General features: G+C 37.5%; 1 protein-coding gene across 1 annotated transcript in view; it reads right to left on the bottom strand.

Annotated features, from left to right (window-relative positions):
* The window catches only part of LOC127429841 (roundabout homolog 2-like), a 281922-nt gene extending 279838 nt beyond the window's left edge, over positions 1-2084 (bottom strand). The window contains exon 1 of the mRNA XM_051679117.1: positions 1414-2084. Within this exon, the coding sequence (XP_051535077.1) occupies positions 1414-1471 (58 nt within the window). The 5' untranslated portion in view covers positions 1472-2084. The remainder of the gene's footprint in view (positions 1-1413) is intronic.
* Between the last annotated feature and the right edge of the window lie 18541 nt (positions 2085-20625).

Raw genomic sequence — 20625 nt, 5'->3', positions numbered from 1 at the left:
AGTTGACATGAAATTTCAAGTTTCTGTAGTGTCCAGCAGTGTGACGTGCTATAATTAATCAAAAAGTAATGCATTTTAAATATTTCTCTCCAATTCTTACACAATTATTATGCATGTAGTTTTATGATCTCATAATAACCAAGAGACTACATGCAATATTTGTACTTTTAATAATTAATCTGTCACACCACAGAACAATTTAAACTGAACTAGAAGGCAAAAAGGTGATTAAAAGTGGGGAAAATCTTGGTGGAAAAAAAAAATGGTAAAATGGTTAACAGTTACAGCACCTAAAAAAAAAACACTTTTCCTTAAACGCATACAAAAGGTTTAATTTAAAATTGAAATGCTAAATTATAAAAAAAAAATGTTAATGACATGTTAAATGTCAAGTACCCAAGTGAATTATATTCAAACATATCATTAATAAGCTTAAAGGACTATCAAATCTATTAAGCTATTAACGAGAGAATCTTCATTAGTAATTAATTAAAAAGCTACCAAGTGTTGTGAGCCATGTTTATCGCCAATTAGTTATCAGGTCACATTACATGATAGATTATATGTCTAAGGATTGGTGAGATTCCCAAATCAGTAGACGTGCTTGGCTATCCAAATGTTTTGTGGCATTAAGGTCTTGATCTATAGAACTGAGCAGCTTAGGGAATGCAGAGAAAATACATGCACAGATGTCAAAAAGCTGTTCTTTCAAATATACAGAACACATGTAAGTCCCTGTGAGATTTTACTGCAATTTTTACCCACCTGTACAGGAGTAAACATCTACACGGCAAGCTCTTCACCAAAAATGCAGTCTGTTATGTCTCTTTTTGCTTAATTGATACAATTAAATACTTTATATTAGGTTACATCTAAATAAACCCACCATATGTTTATAACCAATAGTCTGCTGTAACTCCAACTAACAATATTAGGAGAATTCTTTGGGGAATGAAAGTAAAACGATATGAGCAGTTTTTTTTATGCTGGTTGCCCACATGTGTTTCTTATTTGGGGTGAATATGTGCAATCTTTGCGCCCTGCCTTGCAGACCCACAGCAGGTGTCACACCTCATTCCGAGATGCATGTGTGAGGTACCTGCTATGAAAAGCTTGTGGGTATACCACACTGCTTTTTAACACTAGGCCAGTGCATATGAATAAGACCAGATGTTTTCAACACAATTCATGTCCAACCACACCAGATAAATGGGGGTAACATAAAAATGCCAAACACAATATCCAAATACTCCTTCTCAATTTTCAAATAAAGTATATAGCCTATATATATTTTTTTTTAGAAAAATTATCACTGTATCCACAAAGAGTGACATCAAAGAAATCAGGTCTGATTCAAGAAGTGTAATAAAGTCAAAACACATCTGTCATATTTCAAGAAATAAAGTAACTCACCATCCACTTGGTTAAAGTACAATAATCCACAGAGTAAAAGGTGCATTAGAGGGGTCATTCTGTCATAGTCCACATCCACACCTCAATTCTCAAACACTGGAGAAGTTTCTCCTCGTTAAGTGTCTGGAGTATTTCTCTGCTCTTTCAGTAGCTGCTCAAATCCAGCTGAAATCTCAATGCATTTACGGGGCTCATGATGTCTTTCTGAATGTAGAATCAGATCCACGCACACGGGTGAGGGCAAACTAGTGTCTCTCCGCCCGTGGGTTATACCATGCCAGCCTTATTGCTGTTAATGTCTTGCTCTAACAGATATAAAGCCACTAGAACCGAGTCGGAATGAGCGGTGATGACGCGCAAAAGCGCATAGATGTGTCCAAACGAAACGCGTGGCGATCGCTTAAATTTGCGTACTCCGCTTCCCTCAGGATCTTCTTCGGCACCTTACAAGATCGCTTCCACGCTCTTCTCTGCAGTTCAAAGTGTTAAGATGTTTTCGCGTTGCACTAAAATCTAAATTCCGTGTCAGGAAAGCCCGTCAGCCCGCACCCAAAGTTCTGTTGCGCGCTGTTAAATACAAAGTAAATCGGTCGGGGTGGCGCTAGTCCCCGTGCGATCGCTCGGTGCGACTACAGCAGAGTGAATGCGAACAGCCTTAGGTAGGGCAAGAGCTCCGCAGCGCTCCTACAGCTCCATAACTGACACCCCTGTGCGCACAGCTCCCAGGCTGAGCCAAGACTGACGCTCATACTGAAGGAGGAAACTGCGAGGGGGAGGAGGATGCTGCGGAGAGAGGTGGCTGGGGAGCGCTCAAAGGTTTCGTCCGATCCTCGCTCACAGCTTTTCTTGGTGTTACCCACAAAGTCGACCCACAGTGCCACACGGAGAGCACCGCACCAGCGCATCAGGTCACGGAGCAAAGGGACACCAATGTTTTAATACAAAACAATCTGATGTGGGATTTGGATAGATAGATAGATAGATAGATAGATAGATAGATAACAACTTATATTTATTATTGTTAGTGTTTGGTTTCGATATTTCAGCCTTTTTTATTGCATAGTTGAGATGCACTGAAATACCGTCTTCCAGTGTCAGCTCAAGTCTGATATTGTAGCCTATAATTGACTTCATTAAAATTTAATGCGCTAGCCTGCATTAATGGAGAATATTGGGGATGAAACACACAAATCTAATTTTCTGAGACATAATTAACTTACCCAGTGACATTAAAAAGTAGTTTAGGAGGGAAATGTGCTTGGCTTTGTTTTGCATTATTAAAAACAAATAAATGCTGTTTTTCATAACCTTCACCTTCTGTTATTTAAGCACATTTGGCCAGGGATGCCTTTTTGAAAATTGAATTCAAGATTGAGTGCCAGACAGGGTGAATAAATGCTGTAAAATGTGGCACAGCCCGACTGCACAGAGGCTATGGCTTGTTGTCTGTATCTCTCCATCGGAGCGTGGAAACACTGAATGCAGCCTGACTGATTTGCGTTGACGAGTCTTTAGCGCCCTCTTACGGTTACAATACACAAGGCTGAATCAAACAAAGGCCTTTGAGCATTCCTAGTACTTCCAAATTTGGCCCATTTTTAAGAGTATCAACCCTGGAGAAAGAGAAGGTATGAGATTATGCACTGTTGCTAGGTCACTTATTAAATTGAAACAAATTTGTGACATTGACCATGTTAAGTACTTTGTAAAATAAATAAATAAAAGGTTGTATTTCCTTTCTTCCACTGAATCATACAAGATACTCTTTGAAATACTCTTTGATATTTCTCAAATCATGCTGGTTAACATAAATCATCAGGTTTTGCACAAACTTGTGGGGTTCATGCCAGCCTGAGAGTGCATGCTGTCATTAAAGCAGACCAAATACTACAAAATTCTGAAATTCATTCAATATATATATACATTTCAAAAAGAAGCATTTTCACAAGTGATCTCTAAATTTTTTATGTTGACTGAGCCTTGCATAGTACTCCAAATTTGAGTGTGGCATTTGTAGTAATACCATATAAACTGCAGTTAAACCATGGATGGCTCATCATTGTCATCATTAGATAAATGTAACTAGAAAATGTACGGTATGGTTTGTATGGTAAATATGGTGAAAAAAAAAATGTGGCCAAAAAATGTCTTTGAAACATCCATACTTGTAATAAAAAATGAAACTGATTTTCTCACTCTCCTAATAAATTAATTCATATGAATCCACAAAATTTATACTGAAATACCATAGTTCCTACAGTTAAATTTCAGTAAAGCATAGTCTATTCCCCATGTGCTGAGAAAACACAAAAACCGCACTGTGAATGACTAAGAGTGAGAAATATTTTCCAAAAATGCCTCAGTGTGCATTATGTCTGACTCATTCTTGGTCTAATTACAAATGTGTGTCCATTAATTGAGTCATATTGGAGTTCATTTCAGGCCTAAATAGAGATTGACAATGAATAAAAGAAGCTTTGAATTTGACGTGAAACCTTGAATCAATAGCAGTCAACCTGAGGCAGCGAGGCCGATAAAAGCAGACCTGTAAAATCATCAAACAAGGCCCTGGGTTCTCAGAAGTGTGCTTGGACTTGTGCAGGCAGCACAGTGGCCAGAATCCCTGCTGGAATCCCCCCGATTTCTGACATAAAAGCAAAATAAAAGCCTTTCTATGGAAATCGTTCAAAAAACAGACACTTAAAAACAAATATCTGTTCTTGTCTCATCCCCTTCTTGCAGTCTCTCTCACACACCGAACGCCTGCTGTGTCTCACATACACCTTTGCAGTGTCATCACAGTGCTTCTTTTAAAAGAGAGCTCTCAGTAGGTACATAATGATAGCTTTGACTCTGAAGCATTTTCCACCTCCTCTGTTTGTTTGTGAGGCAGCATGTTGGGGCTTGTCAAGGTTTGTGCTGCTGTAACATTTAGTTGTTAGTGAGCCACATGGTGAATGAGAATTCATTATTCCTTTGTTGTGCCCAACAGATAGATATGCAGGTAGCTGCTTTACAATGGAACGCGATTGAATTGCGTGTGATGTGGGTCACAGATCAATTGTACAATTGTACAGGGCATTAAAAGGCACAAAGTTTGTATATATCGTGGATGCCCTGTTAGAGTCTCAATCAAGAAACAAGATACAGTAGCTTCAACAAATATTATTTGTTTTGTGTTACTGGTGCTTGCTAATGTATACTTAGGGTTACAGGGAACAGAACAAATCCCTAACCCTCAGTCTTCCATCATTTGTTCCACAGACATGAACGATACCTGAAATTGTGTGATTTGTTAAGGAGAGGTGTGCTATTACTTTTCTAAGCAATTAGACTCAGGATTTTACCTGGCAGATGATAGAATGGGCAACAAATTCCAAATAGATTTACATTGAAGCCATATCTATAGACAAGAATATAATAAACACTCTGTTTGAGGGATTAAGAGACTGATGAGTCTCTTTTATGAGATTCTGTTGACTTGGGCCAGTTAGCAACCACCTAGCAATATGCTAAAGTCTACTCAGAACACTTTAGCAACCACATAGCAATGTTCTTGTAGCCAACCAGAACATTGTTTGCTAATCTTAGCTAGTTTAAGCTGGTCTCCCACCCTGACCAACCGAAATGTGCCCAAAATGCCTCTAAAACCAGAGAGCAGACTAGCCTGACTAGGCTGAGAGGCCAACCAAGACCAGTAAACCAAGTTTGTGTGTGTGTGTGTGTGTGTGTGTGTGTGTGTGAAGAGTGTGGAGGTACAAATATTCATCATGGAAATAAAGCATGTTTAAGCACAAATCAGCAAGATGTGAAAAGTTGAAAACAATATAAAGAGAAATAAAAATGTTGCTCTATGGATGGAGCACTGTAGACAGAAGTATGTGTGGGGGAAAAGAACATGAAACAATATTTATGTCCGAGCCACATTCTGTTCTCGATGTATTCGGCAGTATTTATGTATAGTAAACTGATCTAAAGTGTAGTAGACCCATGTGGCATCTCATTGAGAATGCTGTCTTATGCATCCATAAACAACGCATGTCTCTTCTTTATGGCTAGATGAAGGAACTCAATTTCTCCCCCCATATCTCCACCTCAAACTTGTTTAATATGCATGCATCTCTGTTCTAAATCTATACACTGTATCCCTGTATCTTGAAAGGTATATGTGTCCTTGAAGGGTGCTAAATATTGGCTGGGAATATGGATTTATTTTAATTAAATAGAGGACATGTTTACCCAAGCCTGAGAGACAGTGGGGTTAGGGTGCCCGCATGAAGTATTAAGTAAGAGCACAGGATTCACATAATTTCTGACCAATGAATTTCCCAACATGATTACATGGAAAATCGACATGCTGCTTCCAAAGTTCATGTACCCTGAAATCAACCCCAATCAGCTGAATTTTTGGCAAGCAGCATCCCCCAACAGACAATTTTGGATCAATTCAAGTTTGAACACATTTTCCTCTAGCGCTACTGATCTCTGAGATGCGGATTCTGATCTAGTGGGAAACAGGAAGTAATTGTGTTCACCATTGTTTATATGATTTGGAGGTTGCATTTTCACTCTAAAATTATATATTTACTCCACTGACGGTTAGGTTTAAGGTTGGAGTTTGGGATAAGGGGTAGAGTTAATACAATCCTTTTGACTCTATAACATAATTTAAAACAAAATTTCAACTCACTTTAAGTGCCACTCTGTGGAAAATGCGTTTTCCAATCAGTGGGCGTTTTCAAACTGGGATGGGCATAACGCCCATCCTGGTTTGGAAATGCCAACTGATTACTACATTGAGATTACCTACATTCATTGGATAGTTAAAAAAAAAAACACTCATCCTGATTTGAAAACACCCACAGATTGAGAAACGCCCATTATAGTTCTGCAGAGACCTATACTTCGAAATTTCACAGAGTAACTGGATCACAAGTGTCCACATGTTCAACAACACATCCAGCTTCAGCCACTAGGGGCAGTGACTCGAAGTTTGCTAGACAAAGACCGATTTCAGCAGCAGAACCTCCGGCCTACTATCGACTGATCAGTCTAGAATTTCCATGAATTTACCAGTCATTATTGATAACTGGAGAAGGACTTTGCAAAATTATTTGGTTTAATGATTCACTTATATTTCCAGGTTTTCCATGACCGTGACAAATATTATACATTAGTGACATTAATGTAATTAATCAGTGATTGTTGAATTCAGATGCATGCCATACATACATTTCTACATATCCTTTGTCTCCTGCATGTTTATTTATGAAATATTTTGTCTAAAATGATAGTGAACTCAGCTCTATTTAACACATTTTACCACATTTAAACCCATTTAGCAAAATTCTGCTAATTTTCCCCCACACAATCAGTGTGGAAAATATCTGCAGATTCTGTTGGCCTTCTAATATCTGAATGTGTTTATATGGTTTATGATTGAAAGCTTCCACATTCATTTCTACCCTTGGCCAGCCAATCAAATCAATGTAGCATAAAACAAAACTAAATGTATTACACATTCTCCTTACATGGAACGTTCAAAATGTTAATGACCTTAACAGAGGCTTTCAAAAGAGCTTAAAAGCAGCAAAATTACAGCGTGCAGTCAATCACTAGAAATAGCAGAGATTAACATTCATATGGTTGAATAAAACCTTTACCATTACAAGGGCAAGCATTCATCCGAGCCCTACGGAAGGCAAACACATTCACGTACTTGAACAAACCTGCCTCCCACATCAAATTATCCCTCCTCTCCTCTCCTCTCCTCTCCTTCTATCCCTCCATCATCTCCCCCGCCAACAATGGCGGAGTCACCACCAGTGCTCCACCACATGCTCCAACCCTTCGTTTGTTTCCACCTAAACCAATCATGCGCCTATCGCTGTCAACTCATTTGGCCAATTATGTGAGTGTAATCTGATCAAACCAAATCATCTATCAGGAGCCTTCCTGGGTTTTTGTCTGTGGACCATCTGGTGAGGTATCGTGTACCAAAAAAGGTCAGATCATTCTGTTCCTGATGGACTTGACTTTTCTCTGTTTTCGACATTGACATGAACAGACCTGGGAGAAGATTCATTTCATCACTGTGGTATTCAGGTGGAGGCAAGCAAGGTTTCCTGAGAAAAAAGTAAATAGCAGAATCAAGTGGTTATTGTGGAAATACCAAACATCGCATAAGTCAATCCTCAGAATGTAAAGGTAATGTTTTCTGGAGAACAACTCTGGTTTGGTCATAAGGTCAGCGGTTATTTAAGGTTTAAATGAGTTACATGTCCATGTCTCACCATTAATCATTATAGAGGTTCTCAAGGCAACAGTGCAGGCAATCATACTTTCATTTCCTCTAAAACAGATTTGGACATGGCTGGGATTTTCTTGCAAGTTGTATCCCTTGGATTTCTCAGGGTTTCCAGAGAAACCTTGATTTTACAGTAAATCAAGCGTAGCATCAGTTCAGGCAGGTCATGTGAGTCAAGCTCGCAATCAGCTGATGCTCAGCTGATCATGACATCTACCAACATAATTCAGACGCTTACCAGAGCAGTCCTATTTAAGTCCTCGATTTATTCATTGCCTTAGCTGCCTTTCCTTTGCATGGATGCAAGCTGCACTTAACATCCTCCTCCATTCCCAGCTCCACCATGTATGGCAGCTTTTCTTTGTAGTTTTCTCTACATCTGTCTTTTGTTCTGTGCTCTAAGACTACAATTGTTCAATGTGTTGTTGTGCCTTGTTCTTGATTTATCAACTTGATATACAGCATTTGCAGTTATTTAAGTGTCCATTTAATATATTATGCAATGAAGGATTGTAATACGTTGCCAACATTGTCAGAATGTTTAAAAAATGGTTACAATTTTGTAATGATTCTGCCGGATCTGCTAGATCACTCCTTGCTCTGTCCATGCATGGTTACATGGATGGGTGGAGAGTTTGCCCAGAACAGAACCATACCGCCAACACCAACAGATTGCTTTAATTGTGTATATGTGAATAAAGTACTTATTCAAGTCAAGTATTCATTGACAGAAGTGGTCCTGACTGAACTTAAAGTCTGTGCTAAGACCAATTTGATGTTTTAACCAGAACAATGTGGTCAATTATGTTTAGTTACAGTCAGGTTTTAATTCTAATTCACACAATAAAGAAAGTACAGAGTGATCTCACTGAGAATTTGGCGACAGCAGGTCGAAAGTTTTTAATGGGGAATCTGGTTTGTGCTTACTGAAACTCGAACCACTGCCTTCAGTGGCCGAATCTGGAAGTGTTGCTGAATGTACAGTATGGGCACATGTGAGCTCCAGTTTTCACGTGAAATGTCCACAGAGTGGCACCAAAAGATAGTTCTAAAGAGAGTTGTATTTTAGTCATAAATGGTGTAATATGGTCAACAGGAATGCATATTTTATAAACCATACACCTCAACCAAAACCCCAACCCTGAACCTAAACATCAGTGGCGTAAAAATTTAATCCTAGAGGGAAAATGCAACCTCCAAATCATGCTCACCATTGTTTACGTAAACGCAATTACTTCCTGGTTTCTGTGGGACCAGAACTTGTTTTTCTCCCGTGTCTCTGAAGCTGCTTGTGCAATACACTATCAGTAGTGCCACCAAAAAAATAAAAAAATTAAACACATTTGAATTAATGCAAAAATGTCAGATGGGAGATGGCACTTGTCAGTAACTTGGCAGAATGGGGTCGATGTCAGGGTACCAGAACACGCAGTAGCAACATGTTAAGTTCCTGTGTGACAAAGCAAGAGACACTGTACCAAACTTGTTTTGTACCAAAACCTATTGAAAAAAAGTATTTTTATGTTTGTATTGTTAGCTCAGCAACATAAAGTCAGAAGTTTACATACACCTTAGCCAAATACATTTAAACTCAGTTTTTCACAATTCCTGACATTCAATCGTAGAAAAAATTCCCTGTCTTAGGTCATTTAGGATCACTACTTTATTTTAAGAATGTGAAATGTTAGAATAATAGTAGAGGGAATGATTTATTTCAGCTTTTATTTATTTCATCACATTCCTAGTGGGTCAGAAGTTTACATACACTTTGTTAATATTTAGTAGCATTGCCTTTTGTTTAACGTTTTTGTTTGGGTCAGACGTTTTGGGTAGCCTTCCACAAGCTTCTCACAATAAGTTGCTGGAATTTTGGCCCATTCCTCCAGACAGAACTGGTATAACTGAGACAGGTTTGTAGGCCTCCTTGCTCGCACACACTTTTTCAGTTCTGCTCACAAATCTTCGATCGGATTGAGGTCAGGGCTTTGTGATGGCCACTCCAACACCTTGACTTTGTTTTCCTTAAGCCAAGTCCTTAAGTCATTGTCCATTTGGAAGACCCATTTGTGACCGAGCTTTAACTTCCTGGCTGATGTCTTGAGATGTTGCTTCAATATATCCACACCATTTTCCTTCCTAATGATGCCATCTATTTTGTGAAGTGCACCAGTCCCTCCTGCAGAAAAGCACCCCAACAACATGATGCTGCCACCCCCATGCTTCATGTTTGGGATGGTGTTCTTCAGCTTGCAAGCCTCACCCTTTTTCCACCAAACATAACGATGGTCATTATGGCCAAACATTTCAATTTTTGTTTCATCAGACCAGAGGAAATGTCTTCAAAAAGTAAGATCTATGTCCCCATGTGCACTTGCAAACTGTAGTCTGGCTTTTTTATGGCGGTTTTGGGGCACTGGCTTCTTCCCTGCTGAGCAGCCTTTCAGGTTATGTCGATATAGGACTCGTTTTACTGTGAATATAGATACTTGTCTACCTGTTTCCTCCAGCATCTTCACAAGGTCCTTTGCGGTTGTTCTGGGATTGATTTGCACTTTTTGCACCAAACTACATTCATCCCTAGGAGACAGAATGCGTCTCCTTCTTGAGCGGTATGATGGTTGCATGGTGTTTATACTTGCATACTATTGATTGTATAGATGAATGTGGTACCTTCTGGCATTTGGAAATTGCTCCCAAGGATGAACCAGACTTGGTGGAGGTCCACACATTTTTCTGAGGTCTTGGCTGATTCCTTTTGATTTTCCCATGATGTTAAGCAAAGAGGCACTGATTTGAAGGTAGGCCTTAAAATACATCCACATGTACACCTCCAGTTCAGTACACCTCCTATCAGAAGCTAATTGGCTAACTGTCTAAAGGCTTGACTTCATTTTCTGGAATTTTCCAAGCTGCTTAAAGGCACAGTTAACTTAGTGTAGATATAGTCAATTAAAAGTTAAACAATCTGTCTGTAAACAATTGTTGGAAAAATTACTCAAGTCATGCACAGAGTTGATGTCCTAAATGACTTGCCAAAAACTATGGTTTGCTAATATGAAATCTGTGGAGTGGTTAAAATATGAGTTTTAATGACTTCAACCTAAGTGTATGCAAACTTCTGACTTCAATTGTACAGTATTAATGACAAACTCTACAATTGTGAGTACAGTTTCCTGTGCGCTTAGCATTAGGAGCACTATGTGTATGATGCATGGTAGCTGCCTAGGAAGAGCATTCCAAATCAGCCACTGATGAGATTTCAATTAGGATGTAATGTCTTTGTAGGCAATAGACCCCTGCTGAAAAGCCAAACTAACAATATTTCTTGGTCTTAGCTGGTTGAAGCTGGTCTACCTGGTCTCCATGTCTGGCCAAACTGGTGTTTAGTTGGTTGGCTAGCCAGTCTTTCAGTCTGGCCAGCTGAGAATTGCCAAGAACCCTTCTAAAACCACCAAACCACACCAGGGTGGGAGACCAGCAAACTATCTTACACTGGTTCCAATTTTAAATTTTTTTTTTTTTTTTTTTTAGCTGGGACAGCAAGGCAATTCACAAAGCTTTGGAACACAGCTGGATCAAAGCTGGTTTTCACTATTAATACAACATATTAAAAGCCCTCTCATTATTCCGTTACTCTCCACATCTGACTGATCTATGTGATCAAACACAACACGTAAGTGGGCCACTTTATTTACTAGCTAGCAATAGAACAATGAAAATGCAGGGTCCCTTGACTGAAATTACGACCTCTCCAGTCCATCACCCTGATTAGCACACGCTTCCATCGCAGCGGATATCTATGACACAACTCTAGTGTTTACACATGCAAATCGAGCGCTGCACAGCCGATTTTGTCATTAGCAATAATTAGCATGGAGGTGCCTGCCAATCACTACTGCAGAACCAGGTGCACGGTTGTTGTGTTTGTGTCATGGATGTTACGCTATTCTCTGGGCATGCTTGTAGCATTCAAATGGAATTGAAATGGGGGAGATGATGAAAAGAATCCAGCTTTTTGATTTCTATCTATAGATGTTGAGATATCTCTGAGACTGTTTAGCCCAGAGATGGACAGTATATACAGTATATACTATATATATATATATTGTCGTAACGTAAAAAAAAAAAAAATACAAAAAATAATAATCCTGGCAAATAATTAAATTATTTGCATGCATTTTGCATTATTTTTATTAAAAGCTAAATATATGATGATGATGTTTTTATTATTATTATTATTATTATTATTATTATTATTATTATTATCACCATAAAATAAAATTGCCTTGACTGGATTTGACAAATCAAATTTTTACTTGGGTCTTGCACTTGCTGAGTAGTAATTCTGGACCCAGTGTATGGCCCTCCTTCTTCATTCTTAAAAGGTACAGATTGCGAAACAGTTCCCCACCTCTCTTAAATCTTTGTCCCTTAACAAAGCACAAACATTTATCAAAACTGCTGGAATTGAAAGACGCAGAGTGACAGGCTGTGACTGAGATAAAAACAATGGCGCGGGGGTAATTTGGGAATTTAATTCATCCCAGTGAGTGAAGGTTTAGATATTTAATTGTGTGGCAGGTCAGGGAGGTACAGAGTACCTCATCAGTCACGGTCAGGTGTGAAAGCCGAACAGGGAACAGTTTAGTGGACATCCTTCACGCAACTGCCGTATCCTCTCTCTGCCTCCAAGCACCCAGATTTGGATGATTAGGGGATGGGTGGCCAGTGGGCATGGGGGTGTAGGGGGCTTTGAGTTTGATTAATGTAGGTGTCAGAGGTGGGGTACCACCTTTAAAACCCCCCATAGCCTGGGTAATGACACCCGGGTCTGGCAGAGAGGGGCTTCCTGAAGCACATGGTCCCCAGGCAAGACATGATTCCTCCTTATGATCTCCCTGGCCCCCATCAGCAACTTATTAATGGCTCCAGCCTGTTACCAATTTGAAATTAAGCTTTGCTTTGCAATACAAGCACTAACTCAAAGATACACACACACACACACACACACTTATGCATGTACACCTATGGAAGTAACAAAGAAATATGTACATGCTCATAAAACATACTTGACCACACAACAGACTTGTAAATGAGAATGCACTGACAAATCTTTTATGAACAAATGCAAACTATGCAAAGACAGGCATGTGCATACAGTACCAGTCAGTGTTGTAGTACTCGAGTCCAGGGGCCGGTTGCATAAAACTGTTTTAGACTGGTTTTACAAGTTAGTTGTGTAAAATGTTGCTCTTAACTTTTCCAGTCAGTTGCATAAAAACTTAGATCGTTCCAATTAAGACCAAAATGTAAGACAGCACACCCCTAGGCTAACTTTTGTTTACATTCTATGTTGCCATGAAAATATCTGTCAGCTGAGCCAGTGGGGGTTTCAGTTGAGGGCTAAAAGGGGCTTCAGTAGAGACTTTGTTGAAGATTTGACTTCAGCAATGGTAACACAATTCCTTTTTTTAATTATTATTATTATTTTTTTTTTTAATTGTCTGGGTTAAAATCACTACATTTGTTCATTACAATTGATTTTGAAGCATTGTATTCCTCTAATAAGCAAATATTTTCAGCGAATGAAAACTGTGTTGAGTGCCGACTCAAGCCGTTCAGTGTCTTACTTTTCCCAAAATGCAATGCGAATTAAACTGTCTTACTAAAGACAACTCTGAGCTGGTTTCATGCAACAGGCTTTCTATGGCATCTTTAGCTAGTCAGACTAATTGTTAGACAAAGTCTTAAGTTAATGGCTATGATTATGCAACTGGCCCCAGGACTCGGACTTGAGTCTGACTCAAGTAGCGATATTGATGATTCGTGACTCGTCTCGGACTTGAACACTAGTGACTCGGACTTGGACTCGAGCATTGGGTGCATTCTGACTTGGAGGAGAGTACTCATTACAACCGTTAACTTTCGCATTCTGTGATGTGAAATATGATGTCCACTCGCAAATCTATTATAACGCAAAATAACTCTGCCTCTTTTTATTCATACAAATATTCTGCCTCTGTAGACATGGTATAGCGAGGGAAAATACCAGAGTTTGAGGAATCAACTGACCATTTGGTCGGTGGTGCATAATACATGGTTAAAGTCGTACTGTAAGAATGATATTCTGATGCTCATTGACAATGTAAGAGACATGAGCAAATCAAATGATAGAAACCATTAACAAAGAACACGTTGCGACTCAAGTCCTCTCAAAACTTTCACTTCAGTAAAAAAACGTACCTGCACAAGTTTGTCTAGAATGCATAAAGGATTTTTCAGAATCTATGTTGCAGCACATACGTCCAAAATGTGAAAATATGTGAAACAAAATCATAAATCATTATTACGAGTCATAATTATAACAGGAACATAAGATCATGTTGACGTGTGTTCATGCGTTTATGACAGGTGCAGTTTTACATAGAGACTGGCTCGTGTGATGTGAGTTTATCAGAAATGTAGGCAAAAACAGTTAAGTAATCCCATTGTTAAAAGGACAAACATCCATCCATTTAAAATCATGTGAACTGCTCCAACGCCTGAATTATAATGAATTTTGATAATATAATACTAGACAATACCTGAGAAAAATAAATAAATAAATAAATAAACTTCAAATAAAGGGCAAGAAGGCACTGTCTTTTACAACGGAAAGTTATTTTTCTGACATAATTTTTTATTTTTTATTTCCTTGATTATTGTATAGGCCTATATACAACATTGTGATAGATGATAGACAGACAGACAGACAGACAGACAGACAGACAAAGAGATGATAGATAGATAGATAGACAGACACAGACAGACAGGCAGATAGATAAATATAATTGTATTAAGTTCTCAAGTAATTATTAAAGACAAAGAAACAGTACTAAAATAATAATAAGAAAAAAACCCTACAGAGATGGTATTGTTATTGTGTGTATGGTTTCTTGTAAAATACACTTTGAAAGGCTGAATGTGTGTGTGTGTGTGTGTGTGTGTGTGTGCCAATAAACGTGATTTTTTTGCTTATTTTATTACATAGACAAGGACTCGTAACGTGTACGGACTAATATGCAGTTACTGGTGACTTGGATTTGGACTCGGACTTGAGCAGTGAGGACTCGGACTCAGGATCTAGTGACTTGACCACAACACTAGTACCAAGGTTGAAATTAGGAATTGCAGAACTGGCTCCCTTACAATTCATGGAAATGGAACTAATTGGCCACACCCCACAGGAAGTTGAATTGGATTTTGAATTAGAATGACAGGAAGAGGAATATATTTAATTGCAATTCAAAGAAATTCAACACAGTCACACAACAGAGGAATTTCATTAGTCTGAAAAAAAAAAACAAAAGATTAAATCATTATATTTGACTAATTATGCTTATTTATGCTCTAAAATGTAGAATATATTTTTCTTAACAGATAAGACATTTCTCTAAACTCTGTGACATTCTCTAAACATTCTCTCAATTAAAGGGATGTTCTGGGTTTAATACAAGTTAAGCTCAATCAACAGCATTTGTTGTATAATTTTAATAATACATAATATATATATATATATATATATATATATTTTTATAAAAACAAAAATCAAAACAGTGACAGTAAGGCACTTAAAATGAAAGTAAATAGGGCCGGTCCATAAGTGTTAAAATACACATTGTTTCAGAAATATAGCCACAAGAATGAAAAACTATATTTAGTTAACATAATTGTAGTGTAAAAAAAAAAAAAAAATATTACTAAACGTCTCTGTGTGAAGACAAATCTAATATTACAACCTCACTGTCATAACGACGTAATACCAGCAAACCCTGCAATCTGGTAAATGCTGTAATGCCAGTAAATCCCTTATTTTATAACACTAAAATAATGTTAACATTCATAATGTTTATGTTTTGCGGCTATACTTTTGAAACAGTGTGCATTTTAGCATTTATGGACTAGCTCCATATATATATATATATATATATATATATATATATATATATATATATATATATATATATATATATATATATTCTTTCTGAAAATACACTATTGAGTATGTTGTTTGTTTGATAACATTGTAATTCATGCTGAACAATTAAGTGTGATTTTGAAAACTAGTTTAATGAGCAGTTAAATACATTTCTTTGAATTTCATTCCATTTTAATTCTACTTCTTTAAATTAAAATACCAATTCTGAATCATGCATCCTAACTTAAAGGGATAGTTCATCCAAAAAAAAAAAAAAGAAAATTCAGTCATTGTTTACTCACCCCTGTGTTGTTATAACCCCATATGACTTACTTTCTTTTCTTAACACAAAGGGAGAATTTGTGTAACAATTTTGTGCTCAGTGATGTCACACAATGGCATTTTATGGTGACCACCTCTTTAAGCTTCAAAATAATGCAAAAGTATATTTCAGAAGTCTAATAAATTATTCCATTATACTCACGATTGTTATGAAAGCATATGAAGAACTTTGGTGAGAAACAAACTGAAATCTAATGTATTATTTAGTGAAACTGTTGGCTGACCCTTGTTCTCCTCTGCTCAAACAGCCTTCGTTCGCGAAAAGGGGCATTCAAGCGATAACTAATTTTGTTTATCTAAAAACAGGTCCACCATAACGATAAAAACAGCAGAACACAACACAGTCGCACACAAACCAGAGAACAGAACTTAGTCGGAGAATAGATGCATTTCTATGCCCAGCCTCATTTGTTTGAAACAAAGTACTCAATCAAACCAAGAGATAGAGGAAGTGGGAATATCTCATCTCCATTCTGAACTGGTGAGTATTTTTGATAGACCTCCAACTGAAGAGAGTGATACCTCAGCGAAAACATTTGGTAGATGTAACTTTCTTGGCCAAAATCAAGTAGTTTTTAACCGGCTAGTTGCAGCCTTCAATATACTGTACTGTTATGAGAAAGTTTTTGGATAGGTGCCAGTTCATCCCGCCGTGATGCGATGCCGAAAATAGAAACCAAGTGATCGACAGCACATTCACATCACAGCTGGTTAGGACAAAAAGTCTGATTAACATTGAAAATATACTTTTTATCATGTGTCATTTGCCGTCAGGTTAGGACACGGTGTGACTGTAGCTGCCTTCAGCCTCCTCTGTCTATCTCTCTCAGTTTGATTGAGAACTTTGTTTCAAATAAATAAGGCTGGGCACAGAAATGAATCTATTCTCCAACTACATACTCATCAGACATATTTATTAAATACGGTTCTCTGGTTTGTGTGCAGCTGTGTTGTGTTCTGCTGTTTCTATTGCTGTGGTATCACTGTAGATAAAGGAAACGAGTTTTCACTTGAACGCCCTGTTTTCTGAGCGGGCTCTCGTGCAGTCTCATGAACGCACAGAGGACAGCAAAGGTCAGTCAATGTTTTCACTAAATAATATATTCGATTTCAGTTTGTTTCTCACCAAATCTCACTGCATGCTTTCAGAACAATCGTGAGTCTCATGGAATAATTTATTAGACTTCTGAATTTTACTTTTGCGTCTTTTTGAAGCTTGAAGGGTGGTCACCATAAACTACCATTGTATGACATCACTGAGCACAACATTTTTTCACAATTTCTCCCTTTGTGTTAAGAAAAAGAAAGAAAGTCAAATGGGGTTATAACAACACAGGGGTGAGTAAACAATGACTGAATTTCATTTTGGGATGAACTATTCCTTTAATTAAAAACCCAGGAATTGTTTTGGAATTTAAAAAGCATTCTAAATTCTGAATAGCGCACAAGCCTGGAACAGAACACTAAAGGACTAAAATTAGATTCCCACTGGGGTGGAAACAAAGATGACAGAATTTGGCAACTGAATAATTTCCGTCTCTCTCTGTTATTTCTGAACAACTGCGGAATAAATAAACTGCAGGAGAAAGATTGAAGAACTCATATAGCCACAGTTGCAGCACAAATGGAAAATAAAAGAGAGTTATAAAAGAGAGATGATTACCAAAAAAAAAAAAAAAAAAAGAAAAAAAAGAAGGTATTTTCCTGAGCCTAGAGAATTTAAAGGTGAACTTTGCCCAATCTAAAATTAATATTCAGAGACATCTATAAGTAAGCCATTCGTAAGTTGCTTTTCCTGAAAAGTGTAAACACTGTGGAGCTATCAAAATATTGCTCTGTTTGTTCGAGCATGATGACCATCCTGAGACAGCAATATTGGCTCAACCAATGGTGTGAGTTTAGGGCTGGGACTGTACCAACAATGATATGAGGGAGTATTTGGTAAAGCAGTTTAAAAATCGGCATTATTTCATTTAATTAATTTAATTATTTCCATTTGGTGCTGGTAGTGGCGCAGGAATTACACATGGCACCTTTACTTAATGCAAATTATTTTCCCTTTACAAAAAGATGAATTACAATAAACTGTATTTAGAGTTCAATCAAAATTCCATTCAATACAGAACCATGGTCTCAAAATAAAGAACAAAAACTTCAGATAAAATTACTAAAATCTATAAAGATCTGTAAACTGGATAGCATCTCTTCAAACATAAAAAAAATCAAAGGAGTTTGTAACTCAGGAAACCTCAGTCCGAGGGTTCTACCGCGGCTGCTTTTCTCATTTAAGAGAGGTGGAGAAAGATTTGTGACTAGCAGAGTTGGAACTCACAGACCACACGTCCTCGCATCTGGTTTTCTCTCAATAAAACTGAGCAGAAGTACCATCGATAAACAGCATGCAGGATTCCCGTGGAGAAGACAGTGCAGAGACAATTCAGAGAGTGTCTGAGAGTGGTTTCACAGTACAACTATTGTGTTCTCCTGTAGGGAGCGTCTTAAAAACAAAAAACAAAACTGTGCTTCAGTCAAACGCATTGACTCAAGAGGGACTACATATCAGGGGAGTTATTGCACAAAACTAACAACAATGAAACCCAGTCATATATTTAGGAGGCAAGACACTACTATCTGTAGATTCTACATAGAACACATGGGAAAAGTTTTTGTTTTTTACTTTTAGAGGGATAGTTCCCCAAAAAATAAAATGATAATTTACTCACCCTTATGTAGTTTCAAACCCATCTTTTCCATATAATGACTGTGAAAGGGTACTGGGGCTGTCATTTATGTGATATATTCCTAGTCGTCTGAAGACATACGGTAGCTTTTGTGAGTAACGGATTGAAAATTGTGATTCAATGAAAATGCTTTTGTTTGGTCATAGGATGACTTTTGTAGTCCATTTCTGAGGGAAAATTTCAATGAATAACTACATACATATCACAATATCCCTCACACAATCTATCGTATGGCATCCGAAAACTTAGAATATAGTTCAAAAGTCATAACGACTTAATAAATAATATATATCTATATATATATATATATATATATATATATATATATATATATATATATCTATAGATATATATATATATATATATATATATATATATATATATATATATATATATATATATATATATATAAATTAAAATGATTTAGGTTAAGTCATTTAGGTTAAGAACAACAAGAGGATTAGTATATTATAACATAATTTTTTGGGGTAAACTATTTCTTTAAGATTGTACAGTGCATGCTAGAAATGTGGTTATTCAAAAATAGTTTCTGAAAGCAATTCTACCTCTGCAGACTTCAATCAACCACACTTCATCCTGGAGAGACACTGAAATAATGTAGATTGCCCTGTTAAAGACAGATGGTACCACCCATCCACCTGCCTACAATGCCCTAGGGACCCTTCGGTTGCCGTGCGATCTCCTTAGCGACAAGGCAACCACCAGTGCTTGGCAGCCCAGGTGAGGACGGTGGATCCTGAGATGAAACGCAACGTAAAACAATAAAGACTTTACGGATTTCCCCAATTACTGTTTTCTGTAGGGAAATCCCAATTTCAGACTCCGACTCTAAGCTAATGAGATGCTTCCACACATAGCAGCCATACCTCAGTGAAATGGCATGGAAACGCTCCAAAAGACCTCACAGTAAAACATGGCAACATACAGGATGTAGAAAAGTAAAACCTGTGGAAACTTGAAGGATGGGAGAATTTGACTTCAAATGAGCATGTTTCACTACACAAGCTTTCGTTAGGATTTAAAGAAAACAAAACAAAGACAAACTTTTTAAATACAATGGCAAAACCAACCAATGAATAGAAAAACAATATGACATTCAGCAAATAGAACACAACAATTTCAATTCCAGCAATAATAATAATAATAATAATAATAATAATAATAATAAAAACAGAACAAATTAACTCATTATAAATTCAGCATCAATAGGCTGAAAATTCTTTGGCTGAAATTGGTCTGTGCTTACCGAAATTTAAATCACTGCACCCCAGTGGCAGAAGCTGGAAGTGTTGTTGAATGTGTGTGCACGTGTGAGCTCCAGTTTTTGGGTGAGATGTCCACTGGGTGGCGCCAAAAGCGAGCTTTATTTTTAGTTGTAAATTATGTAATAAAGTCAGCAGGAAACTCTACCCCCTAATCCAAACCTCAACCCAAAGCCTAACCATCAGTGGAGATTTTATTTTATTTTAGTGTGAAAAGGCAACCTCCGAATCACTGTCACCATTGTTTATGTGAACGCGATTACTTCCTGGTCCTGATCTTTGAGATTGCTTGCGCAACAGGCTGTCAGTAGAAGTAAAGGAAAAGGTGATCACGTATCACGAATTGACGCAAAAAATTTCTGATGGGGATGGCACTTATCGGTAATTCATCAGAATGGGGCGGATTTCAGTATACATGAATGTCCAGGAAGCAATATGTTGATTTTTCCAATAAATAAAGTAATTAGAATAATTCTTTATTCATCCCAACAGGAAATACACTTATAAGAAATGAGTTTTTGTGTTGATGTTATGTTTTCGAAACCTTCCTGTATATACATATACTGTATAAAAAAAATAAAA

This window comes from Myxocyprinus asiaticus, chromosome 39, assembly GCF_019703515.2.
Source record: "Myxocyprinus asiaticus isolate MX2 ecotype Aquarium Trade chromosome 39, UBuf_Myxa_2, whole genome shotgun sequence".
Lineage (NCBI taxonomy): Eukaryota > Metazoa > Chordata > Actinopteri > Cypriniformes > Catostomidae > Myxocyprinus > Myxocyprinus asiaticus.
The sequence above is the reverse complement of the archived record's forward strand: the minus strand, read 5'-3'. Positions and strand labels throughout refer to the sequence as shown.